Below are 19312 nucleotides of genomic sequence, written 5' to 3'. Positions count from 1 at the left end.
CTGAGATTATTTCGAAGTTGTTGTTTATGACTTTTGTTACCAGTTACTAACTGTCAAGCCAACATCCCCACCTAGTGTCCATGTGAGGCGTTTTTGCTCAATGCGAAGTTGTTTGGGGGCATTGCCGAAGTTTGTCAAGTTTCGTCTTCATTTTTCTGTTTCGTAATTTTAACTTGGCATTTACCTTCGATCAGTCATAACTACGGTAAGCTAGACATCATAATTAGTTTCTAGGCTTTGAGAAGGAACTACAGTTACTTATTCGCGTCCAATCACTCTGCCACCGGATAAAAAAAACTAAAACTAAAATTAGAACTAGAACTCTGTTTTGGTCATTTATGTCATCATGGACAATTAAATCATGAACAACAGTTACTTATTCGCGTCCAATCACTCTGCCACCGGATTAAAAAAACTAAAACTAAAATTAGAACTAGAACTCTGTTTTGGTCATTTATGTCATCATGGACAATTAAATCATGAACAACAGTAGGTATGTTCGAAATTCAGATTTCTTATTTCCATTTGAAATCTTTTTAGGGTATGGAAAACTCTGTAGATACATCTGACTCTAATACTAAGAATGCTGCAGAAGAGAACTCTAAAGATGAAGGCTTGGGAAATGATGGAAACGATTCAATGCCAACAGAAAAGAAAAGACTAGAGGATGAGACTGATAATTCTGGTAGGTATTTAACTCATTTATGCTCTGTGCTTACCATATGTAGAATTACCTTGAATCATAGGCAATGCAAAAGATGATGGTGCATCTCAATCACCTCATTTGAAAAAAGCCTCCAGGAGTCGCTCACCATCACCTTCTAAATCCCATTCAAGATCAAGATCTCCTTCCTTGCCAAGGTCAAAGTCTGGATCTCGTTCTAGATCCGGCTCACGTTCGTCACGTCGTTCGTCGAAGTCACGCTCTAAATCGCGTTCCGTTTCAAGATCCCGAAGTCGCTCCAAATCAATATCTCGGAAAGGTATTCGTAAACAATTCTGACGAGGAACAAATACCGTTCTTACTATAACAATCATTCCGTCTTAACGAATTCTCTAGTATCTAGATCAAGATCGAGGTCAGGTTCTCGTTCCTCCCGTTCGAGATCTCGCTCTTCACGTCGATCATCTAAATCACGTTCAAGATCTGGCTCTCGCTCGAGGTCCAGTAGCCGTTCGAAATCACGCTCTCGTAAGGATTGATGTTTGAGATTTCTATTGAACCTATTTCATCAATGTGAAAATTACTCGTTGAAGGCTCAAGATCTAAAGGTTCAAGGTCTAGATCAAGATCAGGATCCTCCCGATCCAGATCATCATCGGCTTCGAGCGTGAACAGTAGAGGAGCTGGCTCTCGTAAGCGTAAGCTAGGCAGTAGAAGTGGCAGTGATTCCGACGGTCCTGGAAACTCCAAAAAGAAGGGAAAAAGCAAGTCGCGTATTGCTCGCCCAGCTGGAGATTCAAGCGACGAAGAAGGTAGTGTCCGAAACGAAAAAGACAAAAAAGCATTGGAAGATGTGTTTGGTGATTCTGGTGACGAAGCTCCGAAAAAGGATGACAGTGAGCTGCCAGCCCAAAAGGTTTCTGACAGGGAGCAAGACAGTGATTCAGATAATCAAGATGATCAAAGGTAAGAGTCATCCAACATATTCGCCGAAAATCTTTGTCTTAATCTAACACTCACTTAAATAGGGCTGAGTTTGTTTCGGATTTTGATCTTATGATGGCTCGTAAAAAGGATGAAAAAGGAAGCGCAAACGCAAAGACGTCGATATCATCAACGATAACGATGACTTGATTGCTCATATGATTCAACAGATGAAAGTCGCCTCGGAGGTAATATATCTTTGCTTGATTATCTTAGTTGGTGAAAATCGTTTTTGGCTTGCTGACATTCTAAAACTATTCGCTTGAAGGAGGATCGAGAATTCAACAAAGTTCGAAAGCCTGCAACAAAGAAAATCTCTCTTCTTCCGACCGTTATTGCACAGCTACGGAAACACGACTTACAGATGGCATTCATCGAGCACAATATATTAAACGTGTTGACGGATTGGCTTGCCCCAATGCCGGATCGCAGTCTTCCGGCACTAAAAATCCGAGAGCAAATTCTCACAATGCTGCAAGAAGTAAAAATCGTATACTTTTTTCTGATGATAATGAATTCTTAAAGTATTTTGCCTGTTATTTATTCCTAGTTTCCACCTCTGGATCAAGGGGCGCTGAAACAGTCCGGTATTGGCAAGGCAGTAATGTACCTGTGTAAGCATCCCAAAGAAACCAAGGAGAACAAGGAAAAGGCTGGCAGACTCATCAGCGAATGGGCTCGACCGATTTTCAACCTAACGACGGATTTTAAAGGTAATGTGAAATTTATTGTCAATTTGGCAACCGCAAAATTTTCTCGGGGAGGGGTAGGGTTTTTTTCATACCTGTTGCGGTATTGGTACATACGTACAAATAATGCAAGAAAAACGCTTACTTTTATTTCTTATTTCCGAATGGTACGGTTTCACCTACTAATTAAAAATGAACTTTGTTCTGTTCATGCTAAGGTCTGCGTTGCCCCTCGTTTCGTTTACGTTACTTGCAACGTCTTTTTAAAATTTTGCAAATTATGACGCAGACATTACCATCGTAGTTTTGCAAACGGAAAAGTACAAGTTCAGAGGGAAAGCTATACAATTTTGTGCCTTAAACTAATGAGTAAGGAAAATAATAAGCCTTGGTGACGCTTGGCTACATACGTAAGCCTCGTGCATACGGTGCTAATCTTTGGAGAGGTATAGGTCGTCCCTGGGTGAGTGCTCGCCTACTTTGCGAGTGCTCAATACTCAGGTGTTTACGATTTGCCTCAACCTCTTAAGAAATTAATTAGAATGGATTATTATGTGTATTGTTGATCTGGTTAGTATTGAACTTTTTATGCACTAATATTTGTGTGTTTTTTACATGACAGCTTTGAGCCGGGAAGAGCGAGAGCAAAGAGACTTAGAGCAACTGCCTAAGGTACGTCAGCAAGCCGCTGAAACTGCGGCATCAAAGGACATCTCGAAAGCCATGCAAGAGGAAGAAACGTAATACAATTACAAGATATTATTCTATGATCATGTTTAGATTATTAGATTGTGAAATTGGCACTAGATCTGTACGACCTGGAGACCCCAATTGGGTGCCGAGAGCACGGGTACCGCAACCGTCCACTAAAGATTACGTTGTCCGTCCCAAATGGACTTCAGAAGTCGACATGTCAAGAGTAAGAACAATCACGTTTATTTTTGCTTTAGTAAATTATCATCCAGATAATGTTGCGTTCTCTAATCCAATAGACGTCGAAGAAAACGTTGTCCAAGATGGAAAAACGAATTCAAGAATACAGCCGGATGAAAGGTGGGAAGAGCAAAGGACCTAACAATGCTATCCTAAGTATTGAAGGCCGTAAGATGAATTTATAAGGATCCACGTAAGCTGACAAATACAGAAGTGTTATGCGTCTTTTCACTAGTTTGTATGAATACATTCGGTCAAGTTAATGAAACAAAAGTTTTCATTTTCGTTAATTTACTTCACTTCAGGTTGAATGTGGTTGTCTGGTATCGCGCATCGTGCACCTTTGGATTGCAGATTCTTTCTCAGTTGATTCTAATAGCAGTAAGTCATTTAGAATTATTTAACCTTACTTTTAAGAGCATGTCTAGCAAAAGCACATAACAAAGTCGATGTTGTTAGACCGTGTTAGCTTAGTGACCCTTTTTTTAATAACCACGAGAAACGGTGAAATTTGCGAAGCTACCATCTCACAAGTCACAACACCACTTCGTTTTTACGGCATGTTGTGAATTGTGCTGATCAATCTCGGTTATTGTGTCTATTTTTACGAGAAAAGCCGGTCGTAGTTTAGATTTGCCGCACACTGGAGTAGATCTCTGCGAAAAAATGTTTAACTTCCGACGTTTTTTAAAGTCTACATTACTGCAAATTTGTTCACTAATCAATGTTGGTCTCAGCGTATACCACTGAAAAGTTCTGTCGCAACGCAACGCTGACTAAGGTTGATTTAAGACATTTTTATTTATCATAAGCCAGGTGCGATTTTAACGGTAATTTGCAGTTATTATTAATCAAGGATTTTTTTTTATTCTCTTTTTACTTTCCTTGTCCTTCCTTTTGTGTTTCCGTTTATTCCGTTCCGGGTATAATGATCTTCTCCGTAGGTAGTTGACTTATGTTTGATGATTTAGAGAAGGTCACACCTGGACGGCTTTTGTTTCGGTTTATTTATAGCAATTCGGATGGCCTCTTCGAAAATTTGTACTAAATTTTCCCTGTTTTTGCCGAGCATTCGTAAAAACCATTGATCTGGAACTTCTTGCTCAATTCTCTACCCTCAAATGTAGTTACCTTTGAAGATAAGAAAATTGTTCAAATCAATTAAACAAAAAGAAAAATGTTGAACCATACACATTGTGTATTAGTCGATCCATGGTCTTTCCGGATGTCCGCCTTCGTTCCTACAGAAATTTGAATGATAAAGAACCCTATCGTATTCCGACTGACTTATGTTTTTATACCGACAAGGATGATGGATGTGTGAGGACAGTAGTGCTTCAGCTCAGGGATCCACTTTTGTACAATGTTTTCAAAAGAAGGCCGATGGCTAACTGCGTAGCAAAGTAAGAACACGTCCGTCTTCGAAAACAATTAGCTGTCATTTAATGCCTTTTGATTCACTCCAGAGTAATTGATACAGTAAAGTGTTTAAAAAAGCTGACTTACATTAGGATAGGAAAGGATGCGAAGATTTTTATATTCTTCCTGGCCGGCTGTGTCCCACAGTGAAATGTTATAAGGATATCCATCAACTTCGATCGTACCGGAATAGTTGTCAAACCTTGAACAGAGTAATGTTTTAATTTTACTACGATCATGACAGGCAATTTTTATTTTTTGCTCTAGTCTTCGTCAACTACGCCATCGTTTCCACTTAGAAAAAGATCGTAAATTCACTCTAGATTGTGTACCAAATTTCCAGATCAAACTTACACGGTCGGAACGTGTAACTCAGGAAATTCTTTCTTCGTATACACAATGAGAATGCACGTTTTCCCCACCATACCGTCCCCGACGACAGTAATCTTTATCGGCCGAACTCGATTCATTTCGGTAGGATCTAAAAACTTTATTGGGGTAATATTCCGGGAAAAAGTTAAAAAATTCGCTAGTTTCTTGAGGGAACAAGTAAAAGTCTCACAACCCGATTGTTGAACAAAGTTAAGAGTCGTGAAATTGTCAATTGACTACGCCCAATGTGACTAGAAATATCCGCCGTTGGTAGATAATAGAACAGCTGAGTTAGTGACGAAATGATCTTGGTATCAATTTACGGTTTTCCGGCCACAAACCCAAATCCCTCTTCACCAAAAAGGTTGTTATTTTTCTTAATTGTAACGTCAGAAATCGTCATTTAAAGGCAAAAACAACCACGAAAGCTTATTTTAGATCCAAAAACTACAAATAAAAGGTTATCCAAGAAGAACAAACGAATTCAAGAATGTAGCTCAGAATACTTTTTGAAATTCTTTTGTTTTTTTGTCTTCTTTTCCGTTGCTGTTGGGAGCACCTTGTGCTAATTAAACTTCAACTTAGCTGAACTATACGAAGCTCAATTTTTCTTAACAACTGTAATGCAAAGTCAATCAGAGAGTGCCACAAAAAGTTGGACAAATTTGGAATTGAAATATATTTATCTATTATTTGACCGGTTAACTCTGCGTGAATTTGTCTGTTATTTCGCCTGCACATCGTCGGATTAGAGCAGACTGCAATTTCTCATTTTAGGTTTTGGTTTGTTTAGAGCTGCCCGAACGGCCTGTTGGAAGACCAGTCTCAAATTCTCCCCCGTTTTGGCGGAGCACTCGAGGAACACGCCAATTTTCTTGCTCATCTTGAGACCTTCAGCATAAGAAACCTTCAAAGTAAACCAAAACGTTGGAAATTGTAAGAGGTGTACTGTATAAAGTAATTCAAACTCGTTACACAGTCCTCGTTAGTCGATTCCTCTTTCCGGACATCCATTTTTGCTCCTAAAGATATTCGAAGTATAGAAACAGTTCCATAGCAGTTAAAATTTCATCTGTGTTACTAGTGTACCAACAACGACGATGGGTGCATGAGGACAGTGATGCCTCAATTCTGGGACCCATTTGGTTGAGACATGGTTAAATGACGTCCGATTATTGACAGCGTAGCACAATAGGAACACGTCGGTCTTTTAAAGAGATATTTCATTATTGCCTTTAATTTTGTCTTGTATAGAGCACAGCCAATAAGAGATGCTGTTCTGAAATAATACATTAGGATAGGAGAGAATGCGCAGTCTTTCGTAGTCTTCCTGGCCAGCAGTATCCCAAAGAGAAACATTGTACGATTTTCCGTCTACTTCAATGGTGTCCGAAAAGTTGTCGAATCTAATCAGGAAAAATCCCATTCGTTAAGCATAATTTTATTGCCATAGTATACTTTCCTTCTTATCTCACGATAATGGCATCTTTACGTAATTTTTTTGTATGACCAAAAGGGAAATTCAATGAGTAAGTCTTTTGCTAAGTTTTTGTAACTTACACAGTTGGAACATATTGCACAGGGAATATATTCTTGGTGTATACAATGAGAATGCAAGTTTTGCCCACAGTACCGTCACCGACAACTGTTATCTTTAATGGCCGATCCCGGTTCATCGTCGTCAAAACTGGAGAGTTACTGTCGTTGAAACCGGATCAGGGGTTTACCAGTTAAACACTCACATTAAACAAAGCGCAAGAAAATCCGGACGGAAAAGATTGTTTGGTATGACAAAAAACCACAACGGTACTTTACGCCTTTCCGAATTGGCGTGCTTATGGCAGAGTCAAAAAGAAAAGCCAGAAAAAAAATCTAACGTTTAGTCTTTAGACGTCAGAGAGAAACACACTTTAAATGTCGTTAACGTCTCACAACGGCGAACTGTGAAGGGATATGGGCGCATCAATGAGGCGGGAGGCGGAATGTTGAGATAAGCACTATTTGATAAGCAAAACCACCATGTATCATTGTGTATGACGAAGCAGGATGTTTGATGAAGCAAACGGTTCACCCAAGGGCGAAGTTAGGTAAAGCGGGTGGAGCTTGTCATATAACACACCGTCATTGACATAGAATGCGTATTCCCCGATGTAATATCACACCAGGCTTTCTCGTGAAAATGAATTTGGTTTCAAAAGTTGATGGGCTAACAATGCAAAACAAGAAATGTTAAATTCGATCCTACTGGGCATTCTTCGGGTTGATACTATAGGTCGGAGGGTTCAAGCTTCAGTAGGAGATATGGAATTTTAGCTCGAAGTGAAAGCTCTGATATACGAACTACGAGAAGATTTTGGAGTAAACTGTAACCAAGGAAAAACAACGATCATGCAGGTAACGATTGATGATTCAAACTATGGTAGTTTTAGATTTACGAAATGCGGAAGTACTATAACATGACGTACTGAAATTAATCTTATTTTGTGGTTTTCCTTTAAGGAGAGTAAGCAGTGCAGCACACAGGCCGTTGTATTTAATTTTCTTGAAGCTGTAAGCGTCAACAGACGTATCGATGGTGTGGCATACCGATATCAAACTTTGCTACGATTTGAACTGCTTGTTCGATCTTGCTAAGTAGGACGTCCTGGAACTGCGTACACAGAAGAAAATGGCAAAACGTTCCATTAAGGTACTGCTGGTTGGTGATGGGGCAGTTGGAAAAACGAGCCTTTGCAGCGTCTTCGTCCATCACTCTTTTCCACGTGAATACGTCCCCAGTGTGTTAGTATATACTACCATAAAAGATTTCCTACAGTTATTGATTTTTAGTTACATTTTTTTACTTTTACAGGTTGGACCAGATCTTCACAAATATTAATATTGATGGTAAAACGTATGTACTGAACATTTGGGATACAGCCGGGCAGGAAGACTTTGACAGACTACGCGTGTTGTCATATCCTAATGTAAGATGGACGTTACAAATTTTGAAAATTGATACTTACCGATTCACACCGATGATGCATATAGACAGACGTTTTTGTGGTTTGTTACGCTGTCAACTGTCAAAATTCTTTTACCAACTTGACAGCTAAATGGATTCCCGAATTAACCCAGCATTATCCCAATGCCCCGTTCATCCTCGTCGGTAAGCAATCCTTTATTTCCATTCGACGAATTGAGTTGATGTCTTTGTTCGTTTAAGGTACAAAAGTGGACATGAGACATGCATCAGAAAGCGAGGGCGTCTTTGTGAGTATTAACATTTAAAAAAAACTTTATGACTTTTTTTACAATTCTTAAAAAGCCCCCTGGAACGAAAATTGATAATATTACAGATTTCCTATCAGAATGGGTGTCGTATCGCAAAGCAAATCGGAGCTAGCTACTTTGTCGAATGTTCAGCTTTGAATGGAACCAACGTAATAGAAGTCTTTACGAGGGCGGCTGAAACTGCCTTGGGACAACGTAAAAAACTATGCGTCATTCTTTAAGAAATGCTTTTGGAGAAGATCATCCGAGGGCAGCACTGTAGCTAGAGTTCATTTGGCGTATTCCTTGGCTTACATTGCTCAGTTAAACTTGTAAATGTATGGCATAAAAATCTAATAATAAGGTAAAATCTAGCCCCGTGAATTCCACGGGGTTCTAGCCTCTAGTGTCAAGAAGTGCTATGGCCCAGTGGATACCAGGTGGCATTGGTGGGGTGATTGTGCTGTACCAGATGACTAGAAATGTGAAACAACGAAAAAACCAATAACTTTTTTCGAAATCAGCGTTCAATTTTATTATTATTATGGATTTTTGTTGATTGTCAAAATTTAAAATGTTGCCAAAATGAAAAAATGGGAAGGGTATTCCTTCCGAAGGGCCTTCCCACTTTCATCCAAATCTTCAAAAAACGACATCTCTTGAAATTCGAAAAAAATTACACTGTATAATCAAAATCTTCAAAAAAACGACATCTCTTGAAATTCGAAAAAAATTACACTGTATAATCAAAATCGAACGTTGATTTCGATTAAGTATTAGTTTTCTCGTTAAACTAGCGTTTTTTTAAATAAACGAAAACAAAGTGCTGTTAGCGTACCAACTTTATTTATTTTTTTATTTTTTACGTTTTGTTCAAAAACTTTAAAACCAATGGAAAAAACAACTTGATTTCCATGAGTCATAAATTTTGAATTAAAATCATGTATTTTAAAGAAAAATTTAAATTTTGGCCAAAAATGAAAAAGTGGGAGGGGCCATCCCACTTTCGTCAAAATCTGCAATAAACGACATGATTTGAAATCCTACATAAATCACAAACCAAAATCAAAACCGAACGTTGATTTCAATTACGTTATTGTTTTCTCAGTAAACAAGTGTTTTGACCTTTCAAATTACCTGTACCTGGCACAGCACAATCACCACACCAGCACCACCTGGTATTCACAGTGCAGAAGATTTTACCCCATTTTTTCTACTACGCGCAGTCTAAGACAATACGAAGTTAGCAAACTCCATCAAATCGTCTGCAGAAAACACCTAACATATAAAAAACTCAATCAAAATAGGAGCAACAATGCTGAAAGAATTAAGATTCTTCTCAAAGATGAGTAATTACAGTACACAGCATTTTCAAGTATGGACTAAAGACTGCAAAACAAACGAATTTTTTTTCTTTGTATTTTAGGAGAGTTTTGCCTAAATGGATGAATCATCAGGTGAAACATGAAATTAGTGTAGAAGCTGCCTAGATAAACTGGAAACCGTTTTGTGAACAAAATTACGCAGCCTGCATAGGCTATGCTATGATATAGCTTCAAAAAATTGTGTTTATCGATTTGTTTTTTTTTGCTTCAGGTGTTGGAACAAGTTACTTTATGGAGGTGAAGTGTCAATTTGGATTGTCAATCATTGGTTGAGATGGAAAAAGTGCATGGATTGGTAAGAATCAAAATAAATAATCCTTAACATTTCAACTCTTGTTATTTGTCTGTTGGTCAATATAGGATCACAATTTTATTTCCACACTTGTCTTGGAATCCTGGGGTTCTCACAGTTGTAGCGGAACATTCTCGTCTGTTCTGGCCACAAATAATGTAAGACAAATCTACCCACATCAAACATGGAGCCTGTTCTGGCTCATCGATTTGTTCCCCATGCGTCCGAAATTTTTCCCGTTTCCAGCGATTATTGTCCGCGTGCGAGAAGGTTAGACGACTGTGATACCTGAACGGCTTACTCAACTGACGAGCCAAAAATTACAAGCCGATGCCCAACCCGGTGAAATCCTGGACACTTTATTACACGTGGTCAACACAATTTCAGGTACTCAGCCCATCCCGGTCGAATTAACCCCTGACAAGTCTTTGTTGTCTGCCATTAGACAGAACGAAGGTTCGGAAAGGCATGGAATTCCCACCGAATCGAAAATGGAGCATCTCGATCACCTGCTCCTGATTGTTGAATACTTCTCCTGAAACATGTGATGAAAGACTAGGTCAAGATTGTTCTAATTGTCTATTTGTCTAAATAGATTGTCTAAGTTAGCAATCCATTTCACTGATAAATGATAAAAAAAAATGGATATCATTTTTCATTCTGTGTCATTTTTTTATTTTGTGATCAGTGTTCTGCATCTATCAATTCAAAGTTAATACTTGAATGGTGAGAGGTAATGTAGTTCACAACTTTAATATGGGTTTAGTGCAACTGTCATTTTTTTAAATATTCTATTTCCTTCAAGTATCTGTATATTGATACATCGTTTAGTTCATTCAACTGGTTTTAAGTGTTGGTGTCACATAATTAAATAGTGTGAGGATTTGGTTTTTACAATAAGATGAGTAGACCAAGCATATCCACAGTTGTTCAGCTTATGCGATTCAACATTTGTAAGTCTACATAATAGAAAGCTAAACTTTTCTTCTTAGGATGCACACTCATTTGCAATTAACAGATCAGTTTTTCTCATTGTAAAACAAACATTGTCAGTTAAGTTATGGAACTACTAACTGTGATGCACAGAATGTCATACTAGCCTTCAGTATACCGAAGGCTGTAGTCAGTAGTTCAGTAGACTAGAGGTAATTATTGACGTCAACTTGCTTTTGATATGGACGCCTTATTATGTCATTTCACCAATATGTTGTGATTCTGAAAGGATTTTGCACGAAAAATCTTTAGATAAGAACGCTGAAAACTTCCGTTTCGTAATAAATCAGTATTTACTACGGAAGCTTTCGAGCCAAATGTCAGCTTCTTCGAAGCTGCATCAACAAGATATGCGGACTCACAGCAGAAATGTTTATTTTCTTTTCTATTTGCTTTTTTATATAATAAAATTCCTTTCATTTTAACATTCCATTAACGTAAACCCAACAATTCGGTAGCAGACAAGCTATTATGTCTGAAACCCCGAACTTTCGGAGTTCCACAGCACTCTCGCAAGATGCTAGTGGAGTGGACCCCATGTTTTTATAAGTCCTGTTACATTTTAGCTGCAGATTTTCATTTATTATTAAGTATTTCACAAGTTAAATGTAGACATTCTTTATTTATAACAATTAAGGTGTTTTTATTGTTAGATTTCTGGGTTTTTTAAATGTGCAATCTTAGCGTACGTAGGTCGTAAACCAACCTGGGGTCGTATTCCGAACGGCGACTTGAACTTAAGGAAAACTTGACTTGAAACAATCTAAGTTAAGTCCGAGTTAAGTCAAGTTTTGAGCTAAAGTTAAAAACTTTCAATCTCAAGTCAAGGTGTTATTCCGAACACAAAAAGATGAAGTTTTTCCCAGGACTTAACTTAGATTTTTTTCTTGACTTTAAAATGCAACTTGACTTGAAATTGGCAACTTAGCCAATGGCAGAGGACGTTGCTCAAAATTCTTCTCGTGGTTGCAGACGAATTTCAAGTGTCTAAGTCATAGCAAAAAGAAGTTGGAACTTGTACGCAAAGTGACTCAAAATTGCTGTGATTGTACTTTTGTTTACATAGTTGTTTTTAAAATGAGTCGCGATAAAGCTCAGAAAAGGCAGCGTGATATTTGGGTTGAAAATGAAACCTACACCCTTTTGGAACTTTTGGAAAACGTTACTAAACTAACTAACTATAAACTAAGCCTTTATAAAGGTTTTTATAAACCTTATATAAAATTATATATAGCATATATAACTATATTTATAAATATAAATATTTTTATATAATAATATTATATATTAAAATATATATAGTACATATAACTATATATACTATATATAGTTATAGATATATATAATATATAACTATACGATATATAGCTATAATATAACTATATATAGTATATATAGTTATATGTACGATATATATTTTAATATATAATATTATTATATAAAAATAATATATAACTATTTATATAGTTTTTATACTATAAAAATATAGGGTTACGCATATCCTCTAAGAATTCATCAATGACGTCATTAGAATAATCGGCCATTGTGTAAACAAACGCAACGCCACTGCCTATTCTCACCGCTACTTATAGAACTTAAGCCCGTAAGTCAGTTTCAAGGCACCTAAAAAGGTACCTTGAGATTCGAGAGACTTAACTTAGTTTTAATGCTCGACTTTTGAGTTTTCAAGTCCAAGTTTCTTACTTGAATTGAAATTTTTTGGTTCGGAATTCAACTTCGGTTAAAGTCTGAAAATTTTTTCAAGTCAAGTAGGAAAAACGCCTAAGTCAAGTCCAAGTCAAGTCTAAGTCGACGTTCGGAATACGACCCCTGTACTTTCAGAACTGTAAACAATCCTGTTAACAATTATTTATATCGGTCTATTTTGCAACTAGGCAAATCTTGTTAACAATTTAAAGAAGAGTGTAGCTCATTTTTTGGATTTCCAAAATTTAAATTTCCGGTTATACTTCCGGTTTTAAAATGGCAAATTACTCTCTATTTGTTGATCTGCCAGAAAAAAGATTCACATTTTCATGATCCTCATCAAATTTGAGGTCGACTACATGGATCAGCTCAAAATACCCGAAAATCGTAAAAAATCGCAAATTTTCCTGAACTAGTTCATGAAAAATCACGATTTCGTTCAAATCCGGCTTTTGGCTAAAATCACGCCATTCCCACCCGAAATTTGATAAGGATCACGAAAATCTGATTCATTTTGTTATGAGATTACTATTTTCGGAGATATTGGCTACTTCCGGTGACTTCCGGAAAAATTCTACGCGATTTTGCAGAAAGTAAAAAATGAACTGTATTCTTCCCACTGTTTTGAGTAATTTTATCTCAACTGATGAGATTTGGTAGCCCTTTTTCTTTCTTTTTTCTGCTATCTACGGTACTCGGGTACTGGTTGATCTTACGACATGTATGCAAATGAACGGATGTGATATGTTAGCGCCTTATTCTGCAGTGCAACTACTCGCTAAATTTTTTGGCTATCGCGGGATTAAAATATAATTAATTGTCTGAAAAAGTAAGGATCAAGCACGTTAAACGCTAAGTTTTGCACTTCTTTTTGAAGTTATATCTCTTTTCATTGGGTATCAAATAAGAAAATTAGATGGCGTTGTTGTTCCCCTATAATGGCCTATCGTTTGTAACTAGTTAAATCGATGCATGTTAATTTTCTAAACTGCGGTGTGTTTCGATGAAATATTCATCTAAAAATTAAAGGTATGTTATCTACCGTTCTTTACTTCCATTTTTATGTATGTATTGGAATAAAACACTTTAAAAAGGTTGTCTTTCATATGTGACAGTTCTGATTGTTATCAGCTATTCTAGTTGCTAAACTAGGAAATAGTAGGCTATCTAAACTTTTGCTTTTTATCATACCATTTACTCATGGAAAATGTATTTAACTCACATTATGCCTTCTGCTTTATGAGTTAGCTGATTACTTTGTTTACATCAGGCTTGTGGCACTTAACACTGGAGCTTGAATGCTTGACGCTGAAGCTTAAATGTCAACAGTAAGACTGATTATGCATACTTAAACGGCAAGTATTGATTCTATTTGTGACAATTGCCTCATAACAACATATTTTATTCAGTAATATTATTTTCCAATTAGTGAATGCAGGTTTTCATCTAATTAGTGTTAGCAGACATTGATCATCAATGTTTCTTGTAAACAATTCTCTCTATTTTGCTTGCCATCAAATTTTGCTTTAGCTCTACTGCCTCACCGAGGTATTGTAATTAGCATGTTATCCTTACTCCATAAATGTTACATAATTTCCTATATTAGAACCATGAGTGGGAGCATGACTAGTTCAATTTCATACATCACGTCATTATTCCGAAGGCCTATTCGTGTTCCAACCAACCGTCGCCTTCATCGGTACTAAGCCAACCAACATTTACATAACTGAACGCCATCGCTTCATCAAAGTATAGATTGTTACCAAATGTATAATTGGTTGGTTTAGTGTTCTATCACGCTATTGTTCTTTTGTATAATTTCTTTACTTCTGTTGTACAGATTGCCAACGGTAAACAAATTAGTCCTGATCTTCACCTTTTCTTCCGCCTCTCCATCTTGACCTCATCGTCTTCAAGCTGTTCGTCTTCGTCTCGCCATCTTCAAGCTGGTCGTCTTCGCCTCGCCGTCTTCAAGCTGGTCGTCTTCGCCTCGCCGTCTTCAAGCTGGTCGTCTTTGCCTCGCCGTTTTCGTCTGACCTTCTCCATCTCATCGCTTTTGCCGCATGGTCTTGGATCTCGTCTGTCTTCGCTTCATCGCCGTCATCGTGGACCTTCACGTTTTTAGTATTTTATTTGTTTGTTTTTTATTGTTGTATAGTGGATGTCTAAAGTTAACCCGTTGGCTGCCACCCATTTTGCTCCCCTTTTTTTTTAGTTGTAGGGACTGGCGGCGCTGTTCTGCCCCATGGTTGATCACCCGTGGGGTGGGGCAGTCGCCTTGCGCCTTAGGGCGCCGTAGGCAATGCACCAGTAGGGACTTCCCCTTGTCGATGCGATGGTGGAGTACCTGGGGTGTGCATTCCCGTAAAGGTCTCCATCGTCAAGTCAGCCCGGACTTGTCTTCGGACAAGTCCCCCTTTCATCGGATCCCTCTGAAACGATGCGTAGCGATTGTAGAAAAACAACCTACGGGTTGTAATGGCTTGGCAGCCAACGGGTTAACTTAAGTGTTTGTATGCATGTATGTATTGTATAACGTGTAATGTATATATTGAATAATATGTAATGTAAAACAGTGGTGGAATTGTGGGTGGAGGTGGGATAATACAAAACCAATTCCATTTACATCTTTGTGTATTGAATATTATATTTATGTTTAAAGAAGCCCATTTCAAGATAACAACTTAAATTATTAATTAGTAGTCTATAGACAACAAGTACTTAACTTAGAATTAAGATTTGGAATGAAAATTCTCAACATTGATAGCCATTATCCTGTCAAGAACTTGAGTTTTCCAAATATAAGCTCAAAGTAGTTTTGTTGAATTCAATCCATGTTTTGCATATTGCTCTGTTCACACATTTCAGCAACTTTTCACACATGCTTTCTCACTAGTAGGTAAATAGCTTCAAAAACTTTTAAATTCCAATATAATTCAATTACACCACCAAGGCAAGAAAACAAAGTTAAACAATCTATATTGTGTTGCCGGCCTGTAAATTAGATCTCTTGGACTTGCTCTTGGTATGCTGTCTCCTAAGTAACAAACCAAGGAGAGTGTCCTGCAGCAACAGCTACCATACAAGAATTCTAAAGATGAGAGTGGAAATAAAATTGTTGGTCCTGCCTAATAGACAAAATAACAAAAGTTAAGGTGTTAATTATGCTTTCTTCCCACTCTTACCAATCCCTGTTTCTCCACCTAGACCAACAGAAGAGAAATTAAGTCCCATATTGCCACTCCACCTCCATGTTATTACTTGATCCAACACCCTAGCAAAAAAAAAAAAAACACACACAAAACCAAATAAATGAACAAAATCCTTCATAATGCCAAACCTATCACAACAGCAAACAGTTTCAATTACAAAGGGTGTAGGCCAGGCTTGGCACCCAAAGGGGAACATGCATATTGCTCTGTTCACACATTTCAGCAACTTTTCACACATGCCTTTCTCACTAGTAGGTAAATAGCTTCAAAAAATTTTGAATTTAAATATAATTCAATTACACCACCAAGGCAAGAAAACAAAGTTGAACAATCTATATTGTGTTGCCGGCCTGTAAATTAGATCTCTTGGACTTGATCTTGGTATGCTGTCTCCTAACTAACAAACCAAGGAGTGTCCTGCAACAACAGCTACCATACCAGAATTCTAATGATGAGAGTGGAAATAAAATTGTTGGTCCTGCCAAATAGACAAAATAACAAAAGTTGAGGTGTTAATTATGCTTTCTTCCCATTCTTACCAATCCCTGTTTCTCCAACTCAACCAACAGAAGAGAAATTAAGTCCCATATAGCCACTCCACGTCCATGTAATTACTTGATCCAAGACCTAAGCACAAAAACAAACAAATGAACAAAATCTTTCATAATACCAAACCTATCACACCAGCAAACAGTTTCAATTACGGAGGGTGTAGGCCAGGCTTGGCACCCAAAGGGAACCATGCCATTCATGTAACTTGTTGCCTGACACATGCCAGAATGCTTCTATTAGATACGTATCAATGGAAAGATGCAAAATTTGACACGGGGCTTCGGCCAGCGAAAAGAACGGATTAGCATGTTGACACGATCAGATCAGACAAAGGCATTCGTATGAATGGCAAGATGTTTTCTATGATAAACGAAATGTACGAGTATGTAAAAATTGGTAAAAATAACTTGAAAAATGCAGTTTCTTTGTTGGTTGGAGAGTGTCAGGGCCAAGAAATTCAAAAATATATATATAATAAAGCAATATAAGATTTTTTAAAAAAGGAACACTATCAGAAGATAGTTCGTGGTAATCGATGCTTCGTTCACATGGATGGGCGGTGGCGCACTTCAGACGTTGCACTTCTACGTTGACAGATCGGGACCAAAAAACCTTTTTTTTTTTCAGTAATTAAAAAACTCCATTAATATTTTAAATTTTGTTTAAAATATATTATTTCGACTCAGAATTTAATGGTAATTACGGAAATAAAGTTTTTTTTTAAATAGGCATTACAGTTTTTTCTGTCAACGTCACTGGAATCAGCGCTTCCACTTCTAGGGTAATTACCCTTTTCTAGGGTAATTGAAAGTTGGAAATTGTCATCTAGGGTGCTAGGGACTTTCTAGGGATATCGTCTTTATTGGGAATCTAGGGATTTTCTAGGGTTTTTGTGATTATCTATGCAGATACATAGGCCACTATGGCTATCTTGTTTTTTCCCTCTAAAAAATGGGGTAACCTTTTGCTGAGAAAATGTTTTCCACCCGAAAAGAGCTTCTCTTGCAGGTGTGTTGGTGTTCATTAGACGCAGACTCATTTGTAGCCAGAAGGCACTCGCAACAGGCGAAAAATCTCCGCCCTGAAATCCTCGTTTTATCGTATAGGGTTTCTCGCAGAAGGGTAACCCTTTTCTTAGAGGGAAAATGCAAAATAAACAAAATTGCCATAGTGAAGCAACCAGGGATCTATAACTCTGATCTACGCAAAAAACAAATTTTTAAATTTGGTGACCGTGACCAGCTTAAAAACTAGGGGCCCTCACTCCGTTCAGGAAGTTCCCCATAGGGTACGGCCTGGTCGCCAATTCGCCATAATATCTCGGAAACCGTTTGCCCTTCAGGAAAAACAGACTCCGTATACATGTCCTATGAGGCGTGCGCTGATCATCAACGCCTTCATCCCGCCTTCCCACTTTTGTCAAAATGGGCCAAAAACGACATCTCTTGAAATTCTCCAAAATTCAGACGGCATAATGGGAATTGAACGCTGATTTTAATTTAGTCATTGGTTTTCTCTTTAGACTAGCCGTTTAAAAAATTAACGAAAACAGTTCTGTTAGCGCACCAATTTCATTTATGGTTTTTAACATGTAAATGAAAAACTATAAGACCAATAGAAAAATAAACCTGATTTCCGTGATTTTCATTCAATTCTGCATCTAAATCATGTATTTTAAGCCAAATTTGAAATTTGGCCAAAAATGAAAAAGTGGGAAGGGTATAGCCTTTTCACTTTTGTCAAAATCGGCCAAAAATGACATCTCTTGAAATTCTCCAAAAATCAGACGGCATAATCGAAATTGAACGCTGATTTCAATTTAGTCATTGGTTTTCTCTTTAGACTAGCCGTTTAAAAAATTAACGAAAACAGTTCTGTTAGCGCACCAACTTCATTTATGGTTTTTAACATGTAAATGAAAAACTATAAGACCAATAGAAAAATAAACCTGATTTCCGTGATTTTCATTTAATTCTGAATCTAAATCATGTATTTTTAGACAAATTTAAAATTTGGCCAAAAAAAAAAGTGGGAAGGGTATAGCCTTCCCACTTTTGTCAAAATGGGCCAAAAACGACATCTCTTGAAATTCTCCAAAATTCAGACGGCATACAACATGGTCGCGCACGTCTGGACGAAGCCTATGGCAAAACTGCGCCGTCACTTTTGGCCAATAGGGTGCGACACTTATCGTCCAGACGACGCCTATGGTCTCTAGATGACACTTATCGTCCGGACGACACTTATTATTATTAGATGTGGCCTCAGCTGACAGAATGGACGCTTACAGCTGTCAAAAATTTATGTTTATTGTTTTTTGTTTTTTTATTTGGTTTTAAAGTGAGTTGTATTTGTGTTTGTATTTTTAAAATCTATATATATGTTTAAAAAGAATAAACTTTTTAGTGAAAAACAGATTTGCTGTATTTTATTTCTTTTAGAACTACGAAACAAATTTGACATTAGAACAGAAGTAAGAATATATTATTATTTGATAGGTAATATTAATGAATTTCTTACCAATTAACGAATTTTATTTAGGATTAGTGAAATGTATAAAATTTTTACAGTGTTACTCAGCCAAAGCTTTAAATTTGCATTCAGTGTGTTGGCTGCGTTTTCCATCCACGTTGGGAAGTACACTTTTTGATTAAGAAGGTAATCTATTGTGGCATTGTAAAAAAATTAACACACTTATCAAACAGGTAACTTATTTCACAAAATTTTAATGTTATAGCCCTGACATCACTCTTTTATTTTCCCTTTTCCAGGTATCGGAATCCCACTAGGTTGACCGGGGCAACAACCAACAATTGAATAGTCAATTAGAAAGCAACCTTCTTAGCCTACCATCAATA

General features: G+C 37.3%; 4 protein-coding genes, 3 long non-coding RNA genes and 1 other non-coding gene across 18 annotated transcripts; 5 read left to right on the top strand and 3 right to left on the bottom strand.

Annotated features, from left to right (window-relative positions):
• The first annotated feature begins 91 nt into the window (after positions 1–91).
• LOC116923394 (protein IWS1 homolog) lies at positions 92–3538 on the top strand. The gene is given in 12 exon segments (XM_032929850.2): positions 92–205; positions 541–685; positions 747–983; positions 1061–1192; positions 1258–1630; positions 1693–1739; positions 1742–1836; positions 1917–2129; positions 2199–2361; positions 2960–3077; positions 3145–3256; positions 3330–3538. Coding segments are annotated over 11 exon segments (1758 nt in total). The 5' UTR covers positions 92–205; positions 541–543; the 3' UTR covers positions 3456–3538.
• On the top strand, positions 2690–2849 carry LOC123469527. Its single transcript, XR_006642752.1, has one exon. It is a non-coding gene; the product is annotated as a U12 minor spliceosomal RNA (small nuclear RNA).
• LOC123472505 (rho-related protein racB-like) lies at positions 3448–8844 on the top strand. Of its 3 annotated transcripts, none has more exons than XM_045174099.1 (8): positions 3448–3508; positions 3576–3651; positions 7334–7455; positions 7561–7838; positions 7891–8027; positions 8092–8209; positions 8267–8313; positions 8369–8844. In XM_045174099.1, the coding sequence occupies exons 4-8, from the start codon at positions 7730–7732 to the stop codon at positions 8444–8446; spliced, it is 489 nt and encodes a 162-aa protein (XP_045030034.1). In that variant the 5' UTR covers positions 3448–3508; positions 3576–3651; positions 7334–7455; positions 7561–7729; the 3' UTR covers positions 8447–8844. The 3 variants fall into 3 exon arrangements, with proteins under 3 accessions (XP_045030034.1, XP_045030031.1, XP_045030033.1); XM_045174096.1 differs by having other exon boundaries at positions 8400–8842; XM_045174098.1 differs by having other exon boundaries at positions 7561–7842; positions 7913–8027; positions 8400–8841.
• LOC123472509 (ras-like GTP-binding protein RhoL) lies at positions 4118–5397 on the bottom strand. Its single transcript, XM_045174108.1, has 5 exons — positions 5044–5397; positions 4777–4891; positions 4572–4689; positions 4462–4511; positions 4118–4401 (listed from the first exon to the last, which is right to left on the bottom strand). The coding sequence occupies exons 1-5, from the start codon at positions 5157–5159 to the stop codon at positions 4315–4317; spliced, it is 486 nt and encodes a 161-aa protein (XP_045030043.1). The 5' UTR covers positions 5160–5397; the 3' UTR covers positions 4118–4314.
• On the bottom strand, positions 5665–6750 carry LOC123472507 (ras-like GTP-binding protein RhoL). Its single transcript, XM_045174104.1, has 5 exons — positions 6622–6750; positions 6353–6467; positions 6151–6268; positions 6037–6083; positions 5665–5968 (listed from the first exon to the last, which is right to left on the bottom strand). Exons 1-5 carry the CDS (start codon positions 6735–6737, stop codon positions 5810–5812), a joined length of 555 nt encoding a protein of 184 aa, XP_045030039.1. The 5' UTR covers positions 6738–6750; the 3' UTR covers positions 5665–5809.
• A 459-nt stretch (positions 8845–9303) lies between the features above and the next one.
• LOC123472512 lies at positions 9304–13975 on the top strand. 5 transcript variants are annotated; one of them, XR_006646958.1, is made up of 5 exons: positions 9304–9662; positions 9740–9770; positions 9910–9993; positions 10059–10943; positions 13961–13975. It is a non-coding gene; the product is annotated as an uncharacterized LOC123472512 (long non-coding RNA). The 5 variants fall into 5 exon arrangements; XR_006646955.1 differs by having other exon boundaries at positions 9308–9770; XR_006646957.1 differs by having other exon boundaries at positions 9309–9662; positions 9740–9993.
• A 140-nt stretch (positions 13976–14115) lies between these two features.
• Positions 14116–15315, top strand: LOC123472521. Of its 2 annotated transcripts, none has more exons than XR_006646969.1 (3): positions 14116–14238; positions 14297–14439; positions 14531–15315. It is a non-coding gene; the product is annotated as an uncharacterized LOC123472521 (long non-coding RNA). The 2 variants fall into 2 exon arrangements; XR_006646968.1 differs by having other exon boundaries at positions 14297–14467.
• A 279-nt stretch (positions 15316–15594) lies between these two features.
• Positions 15595–17051, bottom strand: LOC116923245. Of its 4 annotated transcripts, XR_006646965.1 has the most exons (4): positions 16442–17048; positions 16031–16380; positions 15876–15964; positions 15595–15818 (listed from the first exon to the last, which is right to left on the bottom strand). It is a non-coding gene; the product is annotated as an uncharacterized LOC116923245 (long non-coding RNA). The 4 variants fall into 4 exon arrangements; XR_006646967.1 differs by having other exon boundaries at positions 16341–17051; XR_006646966.1 differs by having other exon boundaries at positions 15595–15814; positions 16031–17049.
• Between the last annotated feature and the right edge of the window lie 2261 nt (positions 17052–19312).

Source organism: Daphnia magna, linkage group LG1, assembly GCF_020631705.1.
Source record: "Daphnia magna isolate NIES linkage group LG1, ASM2063170v1.1, whole genome shotgun sequence".
Classification (NCBI taxonomy): domain Eukaryota; kingdom Metazoa; phylum Arthropoda; class Branchiopoda; order Diplostraca; family Daphniidae; genus Daphnia; species Daphnia magna.
The sequence above is the reverse complement of the archived record's forward strand: the minus strand, read 5'-3'. Positions and strand labels throughout refer to the sequence as shown.

Excerpts from the sequence above, each read along its gene's own strand:
- LOC123472509 (XM_045174108.1), bottom strand. The coding sequence starts at position 5,159 with ATGAATCGAGTTCGGCCGATAAAGATTACTGTCGTCGGGGACGGTATG. Across the intron at positions 4,892-5,043 it reads GAGTTACACGTTCCGACCGT|GTTTGACAACTATTCCGGTA; the intron begins GTAAGTTTGATC and ends ACTCTGTTCAAG. Across the intron at positions 4,402-4,461 it reads GATCGACTAATACACAATGT|GTAACTACATTTGAGGGTAG; the intron begins GTATGGTTCAAC and ends TTATCTTCAAAG.
- LOC123472507 (XM_045174104.1), bottom strand. The coding sequence starts at position 6,737 with ATGAACCGGGATCGGCCATTAAAGATAACAGTTGTCGGTGACGGTACT. Across the intron at positions 6,468-6,621 it reads GTGCAATATGTTCCAACTGT|ATTCGACAACTTTTCGGACA; the intron begins GTAAGTTACAAA and ends TTTCCTGATTAG. Across the intron at positions 5,969-6,036 it reads AATCGACTAACGAGGACTGT|GTTTCTTATGCTGAAGGTCT; the intron begins GTAACGAGTTTG and ends TTTACTTTGAAG.
- LOC123472505 (XM_045174096.1), top strand. The coding sequence starts at position 7,730 with ATGGCAAAACGTTCCATTAAGGTACTGCTGGTTGGTGATGGGGCAGTT. Across the intron at positions 7,839-7,890 it reads TCCACGTGAATACGTCCCCA|TTACATTTTTTTACTTTTAC; the intron begins GTGTGTTAGTAT and ends ATTGATTTTTAG. Across the intron at positions 8,210-8,266 it reads TGCCCCGTTCATCCTCGTCG|GTACAAAAGTGGACATGAGA; the intron begins GTAAGCAATCCT and ends TGTTCGTTTAAG.